The sequence below is a fragment of the Diceros bicornis genome, chromosome 28, assembly GCF_020826845.1.
Source record: "Diceros bicornis minor isolate mBicDic1 chromosome 28, mDicBic1.mat.cur, whole genome shotgun sequence".
In the NCBI taxonomy this organism is placed as follows: domain Eukaryota; kingdom Metazoa; phylum Chordata; class Mammalia; order Perissodactyla; family Rhinocerotidae; genus Diceros; species Diceros bicornis.
This window is the reverse complement of record NC_080767.1, coordinates 42,452,854-42,467,302: the sequence shown is the minus strand read 5'-3', so window position 1 is coordinate 42,467,302 and position 14,449 is coordinate 42,452,854. Positions and strand designations below refer to the sequence as shown.

The 14,449-nt window shown below is 65.5% G+C and overlaps 2 protein-coding genes across 7 annotated transcripts; both read right to left on the bottom strand.

The window, feature by feature from the left end:
- Positions 1-1,230: 1,230 nt before the first annotated feature.
- Positions 1,231-3,466, bottom strand: DNLZ (DNL-type zinc finger). Its single transcript, XM_058524499.1, has 3 exons — positions 3,131-3,466; positions 2,339-2,478; positions 1,231-1,488 (listed from the first exon to the last, which is right to left on the bottom strand). Exons 1-3 carry the CDS (start codon positions 3,380-3,382, stop codon positions 1,320-1,322), a joined length of 561 nt encoding a protein of 186 aa, XP_058380482.1. The 5' UTR covers positions 3,383-3,466; the 3' UTR covers positions 1,231-1,319.
- A 31-nt stretch (positions 3,467-3,497) lies between these two features.
- CARD9 (caspase recruitment domain family member 9) lies at positions 3,498-13,889 on the bottom strand. Of its 6 annotated transcripts, none has more exons than XM_058524496.1 (13): positions 13,134-13,889; positions 11,427-11,640; positions 10,889-11,026; positions 9,799-10,103; positions 9,466-9,645; positions 9,227-9,370; positions 8,767-8,892; positions 6,992-7,183; positions 6,499-6,540; positions 6,084-6,132; positions 4,559-4,635; positions 3,898-3,998; positions 3,498-3,803 (listed from the first exon to the last, which is right to left on the bottom strand). In XM_058524496.1, exons 2-13 carry the CDS (start codon positions 11,608-11,610, stop codon positions 3,704-3,706), a joined length of 1,638 nt encoding a protein of 545 aa, XP_058380479.1. In that variant the 5' UTR covers positions 11,611-11,640; positions 13,134-13,889; the 3' UTR covers positions 3,498-3,703. The 6 variants fall into 6 exon arrangements, 5 of the variants coding, with proteins under 5 accessions (XP_058380479.1, XP_058380480.1, XP_058380477.1 ...); XM_058524497.1 differs by having other exon boundaries at positions 3,922-3,998; XM_058524494.1 differs by lacking the exon at positions 13,134-13,889 and having other exon boundaries at positions 10,889-11,564.
- Positions 13,890-14,449: the final 560 nt, after the last annotated feature.

Below are 14,449 nucleotides of genomic sequence, written 5' to 3'. Positions count from 1 at the left end.
CCTCAGTTTCCCCATCCACAGAGGGAGGAATTGGCCAGGGCGGCCCTCCTAGGTCCAGCTTGGCACTCTCACTCCCCGGGCCTCCCCAAACTCTGGTCCCAACCCTCTGGGGACAGGGAGGCAGCCAGGCCAAGGCCCAGCGCCATCTCCTCGGTGCCCCTGTGGAGGAGGTCCGGGGCTGGCTCAGCCCCAGAACAACGACAGTCCCCACAAATGGCACAGGAGGCTCTGGGTGGGAGTAATAGAGGGTTGTTGGCAGAGGGAAGGACAGGGGGTAATCAAGTCAAAGTACAAACGGCCAACGCCCCGGAGAACAATGCCAGCGCTCGGAGTGCCGACACAGGCGGGGACCAGGAGCTGGGATCCTGCCAGGACCCTGTGAGACTGTGGCCGGTGATTAATGCTGAAGGTCACACAGCCCAGAACACTTCTGGAAATAAACTCACTTTCATAAACACAGGAACATCCTGAGAAGGCAGTCAAACAAGGCTGGGAGACAAATCACAAGCCCCGGGGGGGGGGGGGCACCTGCGGGGCACTCAGCCCCCGGCCCACCAGACAGCAGTCCTGGCGCCCACTCCCCTCTCTGCCACAGCCTCCTGGCCCGCCTGTGGCCACGGAGCGCAACCTGGTCTGCTGACTTTGGCCGGTGGCCAAGGGTCAGGGCTGAGGTTGGCACTGGCTCACCAGTGCTGTCTATGGGGCGTCTGGGGGACAACACGTGGCAGAGGACGAAAGAGGATCTGTGAGGCCTCCTTGTGTCTGGCCAAAGGGATGGGACCTGTAGGGGGATGCTGACCCCGCCCCCAGGGAGAACAGTGGCTAACTGGCGATCCCTTCCAGGCCTCCCCACTGAGCCAGCAAGATCCGGTACGACTGAGCCACCCCATGCCTGTCCCGAGTCTTCTCTTCCTTTGGTACACCTGACAGGGTGGCACCATGAGCTTCTTCACCTGTGGATGGGAAAGCAGAGGCTCAGAGAGGCAAGGTGACCTGCCCAAGGCCACACAGCCACAGCCAAAAGGGGCTCAGATTCCACGTCCAGCCCCTTCCTACTTGGACATGGCCTGCATCACACAAGCACAGGGACGATTCCTCTGTGCAGGGCAGCAGTGGTGGGCGGGGTCCTGCAGCTGCAGAAGGCCCCCGCCAGCAGCACCGGGAGGGAGTTCCTGTGAGTTATTCTGACTCCAGAACCAGAGACAAAGGAGAGCCCCAGACCCCAGCATCTGCCAGTGATGTCTGTTTATTGACAGAAAACAGGCCAAGTCCACACAGGCCCAGGGCTGAAGCATTCTTCTCAAAGGCAGAAGGCAGGGTCAGCTGGACTCTGTCTTGCCAGGGTGGGTGGGATCCTGGTCTTCACCCCTTTCCGGAGCAGCAGTGGATTTGGGGGCCCCCACAGCCTCTAAAACAAGCTCCAGGGCCCCCTCGCCAGCCACTCGGCACACCTTCTCCCCTCTGGCCGCCAGGATTTCTTCAATATTCCTGAGAGAGATGGAGGTGCCATGACACTCCAGGCCCCATGCCTGTCCTGCAGCGAGGTCCCTCGAGGGCATCCCAAGGCCAGGCTCGAGCCAGGAGCACGGGTCACCACGCTGGTGTGGCATCAGGGCCACCACACGCTGGTCCCATGGAACCTTCTCCACAGCTCCCAGAGGCAGCTGCTATGACCATCCCATTCTCAGGGGAGAACGCTCGCTCAGAAGCCAAACTGAACTGCCCAGGGCCACCCAGCCAGGAGGCTCCTGACCGCCGCCCCCACTGCTCTCCATGAGGGTAAGGCTGACCCTGCAGGCCCAGGGTCACATCCACCCCCAAGTCTGGTGTGGTCAACCAGTCGGTGTCGGCAGAGGACGGGAAAGTGAGACACTAGCACCGCTGCCCAGTAGCAGGCACTTGAGAAATCTTTGTAGAGTGAAGGAAGGAACCACAGATGAAAAGAAGTCATTGCTTTAGGAGTCAACCTAGTCTGACCCCTCACTTTAGAGAAGGCCTGTGGCCCTGACACGTGACGGGGTCTGCCTGACCCGAAGCACGTCAGTGAGGGCGGAGGTCAGGCAGTGAGGAGGGCCACAGGGGGCTGAGCTAGGGCAGAAGACTCAGCAAATACAAACACGACCCATGCTTGAGAATACGTACACTAAAAACCTACTTGTGGTTTACCTGAAATTGAAATTTAAACGCTCTCCTGTACTACGACTGGAGTGGTGCGCTCTATAAACCTCATTAGGGAGAGGGTACCCCAGGGGGGCTGGGTGAGGCCTCTGACCCAGGACCCACCAGGCCAGCCCTGGGACACAGGCCTCCGCCCCCGACCCTGCCGAGGTGGCCTCACCTCTTCCCATCCAGGTCCGAGAACCAGCCCAGATTGTCCGCGATGATGTGGTGGTTCTGGCAGCCAGGGCAGGTCACAATGACCACGCCCTGGTGATAGGCCAGCTTGGAGATGCGCTTGGAGGACCTAGTCCCACAGACCTGGTGGCGAAACAGAGCACAGGTGAGGCAGAGCGCCTGGCCCAGCCCCGCCCAGGAAGGCCCCGACCATTCTGAGGATTAGCTCCACCCCAGGGCAGGGCCAGCCCTCTCCCGGACGCGTCTGCCCACTGAGGGACAGCCCCCCCCGCCCCCCCATCTCCCAGAAGGCTCCGCCTCCTGGATAGCCCCGCCCCTGGGGGATAGCCCCACCCATCTTCCAGAAGGCCCCGCCTCCTGGATAGCCCCGCCCCTGGGGGATAGCCCCACCCCTGGGGGATAGCCCCACACATCTCCCAGAAGGCCCCGCCTCCTGGATAGCCCCGCCCCTGGGGGATAGCCCCACACATCTCCCAGAAGGCCGCGCCTCCTGGATAGCCCCGCCCCTGGGGGATAGCCCCACACATCTCCCAGAAGGCCCCGCCTCCTGGATAGCCCCGCCCCTGGGGGATAGCCCCACTCATCTTCCGGAAGGCTCTGACTCCTGGATAGCCCCGCCCCTGGGGGATAGCCCCACCCACCTTCCGGAGGCCCCGCCTCCTGCGAAATAGCCCCCGCCCCTACACGCGGACCCGCCCCGCACCCCGACCACCTCTGCCCGCAGCGCGGTCCGCCACCAGGTGCAAGCCCGGCCCCGCCCGCGCCGCGCGCCCACCTTGCAAGTGTAGACGAGCTGGTAGTGTGCCGCCCCGGGCCCCGGCTCGGAGCTCCAGCGCCGCCAGCCCCAGCCCCAGGCTCGCCTTCTCCCCGCGGCCTCCGGGCGGGCCCCGCGCCCCCACAGCCGCCTCAGGCAGGGCCCCCGGGGCCGCGCGTGGCTCCACAGCGTGGGCACGCGGCGCAGCGCCGCCCGCAGCATCCCGCCCGCCGGCCCCGGCCGCCCCGCCCCATCGCCCCGCCCCGCCGCCATCTTGGAAGCGGGCACGCGGCGGAAGCGGCCCTCCTCGGCTTCCGGCGCCGGCGGGCGGTGCGCGCTCTGCTGCCTCCTGGCGGCGGGCGGTGCGCGCTGGCGGCGCGCGCTGGCGGCGGGCGGAGATGCAAGGAGCGCGCGGGAGCCAGGCCATCCATCGGAGGCGGCGGTGCCCGGACCGACCGCGGTCGTTTATTTACGGAGCTGCATTGCTAACACGCGGCGAGGTGTGCGTTACAGAGAGAGAGCGCGCGGCTGGGACAGTCCGGGGCGGGCGCCGGCGTGCACCCGGTCCTCGCCGCGGGGTCCTCCCACGGCCGGCTAGGAGCCCTCGGTGTCGGTGTTGTCGCTGCCCGTGGTGTTCTCCCAGTCCACCTCCCCCTGTTTCCAGCCGTGCTGCATCTTCCTGAGCGCGCGCTTCCTGCGGAGACGCCGACGCCGCGCGTCTGTGCGGGTGTCCGCGGGTTTGGGAGGCTGCGACCCCTCCTCCCCTCCCCGCCGGCCCCTGCCCGGACCTGCCTGGGCAACCTGCCGCCCACCTGCGGTAGTTCTCGAAGCTCTCCTTGAGGCGCCGCCGCTCCTTCTCGGGGGGCTCCCCGCCGCTCAGGCCTGCGTCCTGGGGGAGGGCGAGGCTCAGGCTCCCGCCAGCCCCGGGGGCCCCACCCCCTCACCTGGGACTGCAAACGGGGGGCCAGGCCGGGAGCCCACAGCCCCAGCTCAGCTCATCACGCAGACCGGCTCTCCATCTGCGTGCTGCGTGCACCCCAGGGGAGCGGTTGGGTCCCGCCTTTCACATGACAGGACAGGCCCAGGACGCCGGGACTGCGCTCCCGGCCAGTTTCTTCTCCTACAGCGCCCGAGGCCGCCCTTTTGCCGTCGGGATTCTGGTGCAGTGGACAGCGAGGGTAACGCTGCGCCCGCACAGAAGACAGGCTTCTGTGGCTGCCGCGCCCCGCGTCCTGACAGCGCGCGCCTCTGCCCACTGCTTTGTCCAGGAAGGGAGGGGCTCAGCTTCATGTTGCAAACCCTGCTCCCCAAGAGCCCGCAGGGCAGAGACCCTTGCGATCACGCCCCAGGCGTCCAGGTCGAGGAATCAGTCTGCTGCGATCAGTCACGCTGAGTCCTCCCCCACCCCAGGGGCATCCCAGGGCTGCAGGGACCCCAGGGCAGCCTTACGTTGGAGGCCAGTGAAAGCCGCTCCTTCTGCAGAGCTGCAAATGGCTGCTCTGGGCTCTCCCTGTCTGTCGGGCCACCTGGAAAGGAGAGTGGTGCCTGTGGGTCTTGCCCACCTGCCAGGACCACGCTTGGCACCTGGTGGTCGACACCTCCACCTCTTCACCCCTGACTTTGCCGGCCAGTCCTGCGCTATCTCCTGGGTCCTCACTTGGACCCCCCTTGTATAGACAAGGGGACTAGGACTCAGAGACGTCACTTCCCACTCCTCGCTCCAAGTAGAGGCCCTCTGGGGCACGCAGCCAGGTCAATGCTCCCACCATTGATCTCTCCTCCGGAGCAGATGGCTCGGCCCTTCCTAGGTTGGGGCTGGGGCGCTGCAGCAGTTGGGAGCAGAACATTCCAGGCTGCTGGCCCCCTCCGGATCTGCCAGGGCCTGGACGGGCCAAGGGCTCAGGACCCTTGGATGGAAGGTGCTCTTATGGGCTGGCTCCCCTAAACCGTCCATGAGAAGGACTCTGGATGTCCAGGTCTCAGCAATATTGTGGTGGGAGAGGCCCAGGCCCAGGTCTCTGCCTGGAGCTGACACCTTCCCCCCTCCTTGGCCTCTGATCTTGAAGCCTGCCTGGTTCCTGCGGGGGGGCCGCACTACCCCTGGGTTGGGGCTCCCGGCAGGTTGGGCCTGCGGCCTTCCCCTCCCAATCGCTGATCACTGCCTGCTGGGTCTCACGGCCCATCCCCACAGGGGGCTCGGCGGCCTGGAGTCTGGACAGCGGCAGATGGCCCAACCCCTCACTTCTCCATTTGCTGCCTCTTCTTCCTCTTTTGCCCCCCTTTAGAAGCTGGGGTCAGGCCTGATGCTGAGGAAGTCTGTCTGGCTTCCCACGCGACCTCTGCGATGTGCCCCGCCCCCCCAACACCCAGCAGAGGGTCTTCTGGACTTCGCAACCTCCCGCCTGCCGCCCACCTTCAGAGCAGCCCCTCACCCTTGTCACCCCCTCGGGGCCACCTCCTGGCCACCCCTGCCCAGCCCTGTGTCCAGGCAGGCAGAGCGATCCTGCCCTGCCACCCTAAGCCCTCAGTGCCCCGTTCCCCTGAGATGGCCCCTCCTTCCCGTTCTGCTCACACTCCCTAGCCTGGCACACCTGGGCGCCGGCCAACTGCCTCCTCCCCTGCTCCCTGCTTCCTGCTCCAGAGGAAGCTCAAGGAGGGCAGGATGCCTCAACTCTGCATTCCTGGGGCCTAGGCTGGGCTCTGATGGAGGGATGTGTTCTCAAGGTCGGAGCTGGGTCACAGACCCTGCACTCCTGGGCCCTGGGTTTGAATGGGGGTCTCGTGTGCTCACTAGGGGGACTGTGGGGGGTTACTTATCACTCTGAGCCTCTGTTCCCATCTGTAAAGTGGGGTCGTGAGCGTCAGTGGCACGGGGCTAGAGCACATATCCTCAGGCACTAGCCACACGGCCATGTGTGCCGAGGATCAGCACTGTCGCCAACGTAGGGCGACAAGGATGCGTTCCCCTCCTCACCTTTGTCTGAGAGCTGTGTGTCTTCCTCCAGGTGCCGGGGGAGCGAGAGCTTCCAAAGAGAGCCAGGGCACCGGTTAGCGCACCACCCCTCCCGGGACTGGACCGAACCCGCTGTACGCCCACCCGTGCTGCTTTCCATGGCTGGAGTGTCTCAGGGCCCTCTGCTGCCCAGCCTGGCCAGAGGCTGGGCAAGAAGGCTCCTGCCTCCAGGGCGTGTCTTGCCCTGAGCACATGGAGGCCTCTGCTGCACCAGCTCCTCTTCCCGCTGCCTGGCCGGGCGTTGGGAGGAGAGGGGACAGCCTAGCTCACCAGAGGAGCTTCCGAGGAACGTGTATGGGGCTGTGGTCTGACAGAGGCTGCAGCTGGGCACCCTGGGTGAGGCCAGCCCTGCGCCCAACCTGGGGGACACACCTACCTCTTGGGAATTCCTGGGTGAGCTGTCCTCCAGGTCAGAGCTCTGTGGTCACATAAGAGGGATCGGTCAGCAGGCTGTGGGGCAACTGAGCCGTCCCCAGGCATGGGGTGGGGTGGAGTGTGGTGAGGGTCCCAGGCCCGCCTCTGTCCTCCAGGGAGGCCCCTCTCCAGCCCACAGCTGTCCTGGCCCCTGCCCAGAAGAACCCTCCTTCCCCCTCACCACACCCAGAGCGCCTGCCAGGCCGAGTTCTGCCACACCCGGCACCCACCACCAGGAGGGCTCGCCAGGAGGAGCCAACCTTACAGAGGAGGGAGGGGGCTCAGGAGGGTCCGGGGACCTGCCAGGGCCACCAGCAGAGCCTATTGGTGGCTCGTCCTCTGGGATCTGGGGACACGCCTGCTGCCAAGTTGCCATACTCCCGTGTCCCACAGCAGCAGGGCTGTGGCTCTGCCTGACGGACACTACAGAGGCCCCAGCCCCCAGGGAGGCCCACCAGGACGAGTGTCTCCAGCTGCTGCCGCTTGAGCCTGCCCTCCGCGGCCAGCACCTGGCCCTCGCACTGGAACAGCTGCAGCTGCAGCTCGTCGGCCTTCTCGCCCAGCTCCCGCACCCGCTTCCGCAGCCCATCCTTCTCCTGCAGGCTCCGGGCGTGCTGCGCGTGCAGCTCCTCCCGCGTCGCAATGGCCTGTGGGGACAGCACAGGGCAGGTGCGGCCGGGCTCCTGGGCGGCCCTCGGAGGGGGAGCGCTGCAGAGCGCACCCCGGGTACTTTTGTTTCTCCCTTCGGGCTCTCACTTCCCAGCGTGGCTCCCTGACTTCTAGCAATGCTGCCAGCGGGACTTCCAACAACAAGCCGGCCGATACTGGCCTCTTCCTCTTTTTTCTCCAGGGATGTAAACGCGTGTTTGGGGGATCGTGACCGTAAGAAAGCTCGTGAGGAGAAGTGCGGACAGTTCAGAAAATAGAGGGAAGATAAGGATCTGCACACTCGACCCTCAGAATAGTCCCTGCTGACCCTGCGTCCTTTCCCAAGTCCTCCACCCACGTGTGGATGTTCAGCACACGTTTACGCCCCCACACAGGTTTTGTAAATTTGGAGTGTGGCTTGACATCAAGAGCATGATTGTTAATGGCAGCGTAATGCTCTTTAAAACAAACGCACCACAGCTTCACATGCCCGCCCCCGGGGGACAGTGAGTGTGAGAGATGGAACACCACAGCCAGGCCACGTGTCAGGACAGGACTCGGCCCCGCACCCTGCAGCAACCAGCCCGGAGACCAGCCCGCTACCTACAGTGACCGGCCTGGGGGCAGCGGCTGTCAGACGTGCAGGCAGCCAGCCGTCTAAAACAACCAGGAGGCTAGACCATCGGCCCCAAAGAGCCAGGTCGTCCCTGCTTCCAGCTTAGGACCAACCGGAGAAAACGCTACCACTCAGCTCGGCTGCCTGGCCCCAGCTCCCCCAGCCGCAGCCTCTCGGGCCCCCCGCGGCCTGCCTTGGTGCCTAAGGCTCGGCACTCCTGTGCCTGCTCGGAGTAGGGTGGGACTCCCTGTCCCCCAGCTCCGGTGAGCAGCCCTCGCTTCCTAGGCTAGCGAGCTGCACTCAGCTCACAGGTGCTTCTCCTGGTCTCCTGTTGTCCTCAGCTTTGAGATCAGCACCCACACTACCGGCTTTCTCTGCATTACTGTTATTCCCGAGAGAGGTTTCCAGAAGTGGGATTGCTGGGTTAAAAGGAGTCTCCGTTTTAAGGCTCCTGATAGATGGCCAGTTACCCTGCCAACGTCACTAGAAGCACCAACTGTGGTTGATTAGAAAGGACCGCAGTGACGTGACAGGAAAGAGATGGGAAGTAGAGAAGTGGACGCAGTCCCACTCAGGAGCTGCCTCCCGTCCACAAGAACGCGGCCGGCCAGCGTGCCCACAGGTTTCTAAGTTAAAAAAGCTATTTGCAAAACAAGACAGAAAGCTTCCACTTTTCTAAAACAGAAACAAAATATAGATGGACATTGAGAAAAGTCCGGAAGGTCCAGCGGAAGGTGGAGTGTGGTTTTGCGGGCAGGGGGCTGGGGTGGAGGTGGGTTGGGGATCAACTTCATTACTGCTCACATTTCTAAATGAGCACGTACTGCTTCTGTCATTCAAAGACCACTTTGACAACGGCCCCTAAAGGGCTCGTTGGCAGCCCACACAAACGTGGGGACCGCCCCTCCTACTCCCTCACCCAGTGCAGGCTGTTCTTTGCCGGCGGGCGGGCGGCGAGGCGCCTACCTGGTCCCGCTCGATGGCGACCTCCTCCATCTGCTGCAGGATGGCCTCGATGCGGTCCTTGTACATCTTGGAGTCCTTCCGCAGGGCCTGGCACTGCAGCTCGAACATCTCCTTCTCCTCCATGCACTGCGGGAGACGGCAGCTAGCTAGCCCCACCGCCCGTGGCCCCTGTTCTGGCCCCCGGTCAGGCCCGGCTGGGACGAGGGGGAGGCTGCCTGAGCCCCTAGGTCCCTGCCAGCCCTGAGCTTCCAGACCAAGGCTGGCCCTGACTGCCCTGGGGGAGTGAGGGCAGGAGTGGGTGAGAAGGCCGGCCCTACGCCTCCAGAACGGGGTGCAGTAGGGACTGAGCTGAGAGCTGAGAGCCCCCCGGTTCCAGGCACTGCGTGGGCACAGGGCAGTCCCTCAGCCCACGCAGCCAGCCTGGCCCCAGGCGCGGTGTCCACCTGCCCCCGCTGCGTACCCGGGTGCGCAGGGCCTCGGCCTGGCGCAGGTCCTTGCGCAGGGAGAAGATGGTGCTGGCCTGCTCCTGGTGGTCCTGCAGCGCCTGCCTCCAGTCCTCCTCCAGCACCTGGATGTAGGGGCTGCTCTTCTCTGGCTTCCCAGCCTGCGGGTGGCGAAGGGGAGAGGGCAGCAGGGCAGCGACCTTGCTGGGGGAGGCCCACGGCCCACCTGCCCCGGCGCCCGCCCCGCAGGCCCCACCTGGACGGAGGCCTCCAGCTCCTGCACCCGGGCCTGCAGCAGGGCCTTCTCCTGCTGCAGCTCCCACAGCAGCTCCTGGCTGGGCCGCTGCTCCATGGCGTGCCTGAGCTTCAGCGTGTGCTTGCGCTCCACCTTGCAGTCGTCCTCCGCCTTCATGAGGCTGTGCCGGAGCCGGTCGATCTGCGGGACAACCCCGTCAGCGCGGCGGCCTCACCCACTGCCTGGCCCTCGACGCCTGCCAGGCCCTCTCTGCAGGACGGAGGCTCGGGGCCACGCGACTCGCCCAGGACACCGCCACGGGCCCACCCCCGCGCCCCGTGGACCGGAGGGCACCTCCAGCTGCAGGTCGCGGTTGCGCATGAGCGCGGCGCCCTTCTCCTCGCTCTGGCGGGCCAGGCGCAGGGCCAGGTCGTAGTTCTCCTCCTTGCAGCGCTTGAGCTCCCGGCCGCCGGCCTCACACTCCTCCTTGAGACGCTGCACGCGCTCCTGGTGCTTGCGCAGCAGGCTGTCCTTCACCCGCAGCTCCTTGATGAAGTCGTCCTTGGAGCTCAGCAGCGCCGTCAGGTCCTGCACCTTCTTCTGCAGCTTCATCACCTCGCTCATCAGCAGCTGCGTCAGGCCCGACTCCCCGGACGCGTCTGTAGACGGGGCCAGCGTCAGACTGTCGCCTGTCCCCCACGGCCACCCTGCCCCACCGCCTCCCAGGGCCCTGCACTGGAGGAGCAGCAACGCGTGGCTCCAGGGAATGCGGAGCCCGGCCAAGGGGTCAAGTCCAAGTGGCTGCTGCTTCTCGTCGAGGAAATGGACTGAGATGCTCACTCACCTCCCCGGCCCCTGTCCCGATGCCCGTCCAGGACAGGGGACAGCCAGGGCCAGGCACCTGTCTCCCTTTGTCTGATCTTATCATCTTGATTGAGAGGCAAGAGGACGCGAGTCCGGGGCCAGGAGAGCATTGCTTCGCCATTCCTGGGAGTGGCAGGCCCCGCCCTCTCAGGGGCAGTGTCTGTGGCCCAGGGCAGGGACAGGGGCTTTGCAGGTGGGATGGTTTTCTGGGCAGGAGGGGCTCCGATCTGTGAGTCAGCCTGTGCACCTGCACACGCCTCCGACCTGCTGCTCCCCGAGAGGTCTGGTCCCCCTTTTCTTGGGCCGCTGCTCCCTCCGCGAGTGTTCGGAGAGGAGAGCGGGACGGGAGCGATGACCAGCCCCGCTCCCACGCCGGCACCCTGCCCACGAGCAGCTCACTCACTTTCCTTGATCCCAATTTACCCGGTCGGGAGACCCGATGGGGAGGTGCCTGCTGCCCTGTCCCCATGCCACTGCCCTCCCAACATGTCTGGCTCTGCCCCATGCCGACCCCACCCCTCCATCCTGGCCCTGTGCCCCCCACGTCCCCCACCCCCATGCCCGGTGTCCCGTTCCTCACCGATGATCATGGAGAAGACACGGGTGGGCTCCTTGCCCGTGACCTTCTTGTAGAGCTGGGGGTAGTAGAGCTCCAGGCTCTCGAGGAAGGCCACGTAGCCCTTGTGGCCGGTCCGCTGCAGGATGTCCAGGAGCACGCCTGCCACCCAGAGAGGCCTGGCTGGCGCCCGGGCCTCAGCGTCCCGGGACGTGCATGGGTGCTCTGGGCCGGGGGACAAGGCTGTGCGGCCCCCGCCAGGTCTGGCCGCAGCCAAATGGGTCTGGGACGTGGACAGCCGCTGCAGGCCGGGGTCCAAGTGCCACCCGCCACCCCTTGGCTCTCCCAGAGGCCTCAGCAGTGCATGGAAGCACCACGGCCCCCGGCAAACAGGACGGGTGCAGGGGTGCCGGGGGTTTCGTCCACGTGCTTGCAGTTGGGGTTGGGGTGCACTCCGTGGGGCTGCATGGGGCTCGGCCTCCTGGGGACAAGGGTAGGGGACAAAGCCCACAGCGGCCTCTGGGCAGGCTCCTAGCCAGCTCGGGGGCGGGGCAGCACTGACCCACTTTGCGCTTGCGGATGACCAGGTTGGGGTCGCTGAGCACCTGCTCCTCATCGTCGGGGTTCAGGACCTTGCACTGCCTCAGGTAGGGCGTGATGCGCGAGGGGTCGATGACGGAGATGAGCTTCACCCGGAAGCCCTCCAGGGCGCTCCAGCACTCCTCCTCGTTCTCATAGTCCGACATGGCAGGGTCGGCCAGAGTCGGGGAGGGCGGCTGGGAGGGACACCACTCGCTGAGCTGTCAGCTGAGCTAGGCCCCAGGCCCGCCACCGAGGAGCCCAGCCAGGAACTCAGCCCAGGGGTGTTCGGGAGAGAGGTGTGCTGCCTCAGGCCCTGCCCTCCCATCTCGGCGACCTAGAGAGGGAAGCAGCAGCTGCGCAGGGACCCTGCTGCCCATCTGCTCACTGGGTGGCCCTCGGCCTCACCTGGGCCCTGCTCCCGCCCCCTGGGCCACCCTGGGCTTTCTCTCTCCCGAGTCACCCTGGTGAGTACGGGGGAAGGTGTGGAGATGCTCCAGGGGCAGGAACATCCCCTGCACCATGGCTCTCCTCTGGCCTCTGCCCGCCCCGGGAGACCCCCAAGTGTCGTGGGGCTGGCAGGGATGGCCACCTCCCACCTGTGGGGCAGGAGGAGCCATTTGTGCTGCTGCCACCCGCTGGCACGACCTCCCTGGCCGGCCAGTGCCCAGGCTGGGGCGAGAGGCACGAGGCAAGTGACCTCCCACCTGCGCAATGCTGGACCATGCTGTCTGGGGCTTCCTCATTTCCCAACTTAGCGTCTGCTCAGGTCCCCGCCCCAGCCCCTCCTCTCTTTCCGTGGCCGGCTGGTGGTGCAACAGCCTCCCAGCAGCTGCCTGGAGCTGGCCTGCTCCGAGTCAGGCTCAGCGACACTGTGCCTTTCGGGAAGGGTGACTGACCGCCCACAGGAGGGCCAGGGCCTGGGCACTAGGGGAAGGCCTGGCTGTGTCGCCCACGGCCAGCCTGGAATGCTGCTTGGGCGCCTCCTCCGGGCTCTCAGGTCCTGGGACCCAGCCGTCTCTGGCTCCTCTCCCACCTCTCAGATGAGGCCTGCTCTTGGTCACACTCTGGGGGACTGGCACGCTGGCCTTCTGACGAGGGGACCACCTACATTGGGACCAGCCACTGCTGCTGCCTTCCACCAGCAGGCGAGAAATCACTCTCTCCGGGGCTGGGCCAAGCCAGGTGGTCGTGCCTCCTCTGGGTGGTGGGGACGGAGACCCTGACTCGGCCACCTCAGACAGAGCCTTCAGCTGTGTTGGAAACTCTGGTTTCTAGCCCACAGGAGCTAGACCACATCCTAGAGATGTGGGTGACAGAAGGCCTGGTCTCTGGAGGAGGTCCTCCCACTTCCCACAGAGCTTGGCCTTCCCATCCAGCCCAGCAACAGACAAGGTGTGGAATAAAGATACCAGCAACCCGGTGGACGGTCCTGGGAACTTTCGGCCCATTCCCGCCTTTCTAGCCTAAAAGCCACGGGTCCCACGTCTGATGCCCCGCTGTTAATTCCACTGAGATGAACAAGCAGGTCTCAGTGGCCGTGAAGAGGGACAGGGCAGAAGAGTTGAGGCCACTGGGTACCCTTCTGGGCTATTTGCTCCAGGACCCGGCTCCCTGCCCCAGCAGCCCTGAGCAGAGAGCCACGGCACCTTCCCAATCACCTTTCAGAAAGGGCCCCAGACCAGCCTACCTCAGGGTCCTCGAGGGGGCACCCACACAGCTGGACGCTGGTCAGCCTGGGCCACCCCGATCAATGAGCAACAGGAGGTGCTGCTGGCGGCCAGGGGCCTGAGGGAGGGTGGAGCCCAGCGGGACGCCTGTGCACTTCCTGATGGTTCTGGGCAACTCCACAGAGGCCCAGCCGGTCCTCCCGCAGGGGGACAGTCCCTGGTGGCTGCCTTCTGATTCGCCCAGCCAGGGCGGCCCAGGAGGCGGGGCAGAGGGAAGTGGAAGTCGTCTGCTCTCAGAGGAAAGCTGCTGGGAGCCCTCCCAGCCTGCCTGGCGGCCAAGGTCCCGGGCCTGCCCTGGGGGCCCAGCCCCGGCACCCTGCACAGTGGAAGTGCGGGCGAAGGCCCACCCAGGGGCTGGGTGTGGCTGATCCACCATCCAGTCTGCTTTGGCCCAGACGCCTAAGGACTGCAGTGTGGTGTCCAAAAAGGGCATGGGGCTGGGGAGGCCCCTGCCACCTGCAAGAGGCCACAGGCCCCGGCCACATTTGCCTCACTTGGCCGCCAGCCCACTGCAGCTAGCACATCCTCCTCCCTTCCTGGGAGCATCCCCACTCTGCAGCCCTCTCCACTAGGACACGTGGGACAGTGACAGCAGGCTCCCGGGACTCCGAGGCCACTGCCTGCAGTCCCACAAGCCGGTGTCAGAATGGCAGTTGACTGCAGGACAAGGCTCCGGCCCATGGTCATGGCAGCAGTCCTCCGTGGACTACGTGGCCTCTCCCAGCCCCTGCCTCGCCGGTGTAGCCGTAGCAGTTGAGCCGAGTTGCCACCTGCCCTGCTGGATGAGGCAACAGCTCCGGGAAGGAGCTGCAGCTGGACGGGCGGGCAGGGCCTGCCCGTGCCCTGGCTCCGCCTTCCGAGGCAGCTGCCTCTCGCCTAACCGGCTCCCTTCCTGTCGGGCTCGGTCCTCAGTCCCTGGGCTTTCCTCTGCCCCTGGCCCACAGCGGTCACCTGGTCGGCCGAAACCTCAGGAGTCCTGGCACAACCAGGCAGGGTAAGTCGTGGAGGCGGCCTGGCCTTCCTGCAGGCTCCGAGAAGACAGAGGCCCAATGTCACCCTCTAGCAGGGAGCAGTCCGGAGGACCCTGGGGGAACGCGTTCTGGGGGCTCATGCCCCGGGCTAGGCGAGCAGGGAGGGGCCCGGGCTGCAGCTCTGCTCTCACGTGATGGATCGGCCACTGCTGGGCCCTCGACGACCCAACACTTCCCCGCTCGGTAAACAAGGCCGATCAAGGTGTCTTCCTCATGGCGTGTGTTTAAGAATTAAATAAAAACGT

Coding starts and splice junctions, on each gene's coding strand:
- DNLZ (XM_058524499.1), bottom strand. CDS start 3,382: ATGGCGGCGGGGCGGGGCGATGGGGCGGGGCGGCCGGGGCCGGCGGGC. Junction 2,479..3,130: donor AGCTCGTCTACACTTGCAAG/GTGGGCGCGCGG, acceptor TTTCGCCACCAG/GTCTGTGGGACTAGGTCCTC. Junction 1,489..2,338: donor TCGGACCTGGATGGGAAGAG/GTGAGGCCACCT, acceptor CATCTCTCTCAG/GAATATTGAAGAAATCCTGG.
- CARD9 (XM_058524494.1), bottom strand. CDS start 11,480: ATGAGGAGCAGGTGCTCAGCGACCCCAACCTGGTCATCCGCAAGCGCA. Junction 6,133..6,498: donor CACCCAGGAATTCCCAAGAG/GTAGGTGTGTCC, acceptor TCTCTTTGGAAG/CTCTCGCTCCCCCGGCACCT. Junction 3,804..3,897: donor GCGGCAGGTTGCCCAGGCAG/GTCCGGGCAGGG, acceptor GCGTCTCCGCAG/GAAGCGCGCGCTCAGGAAGA.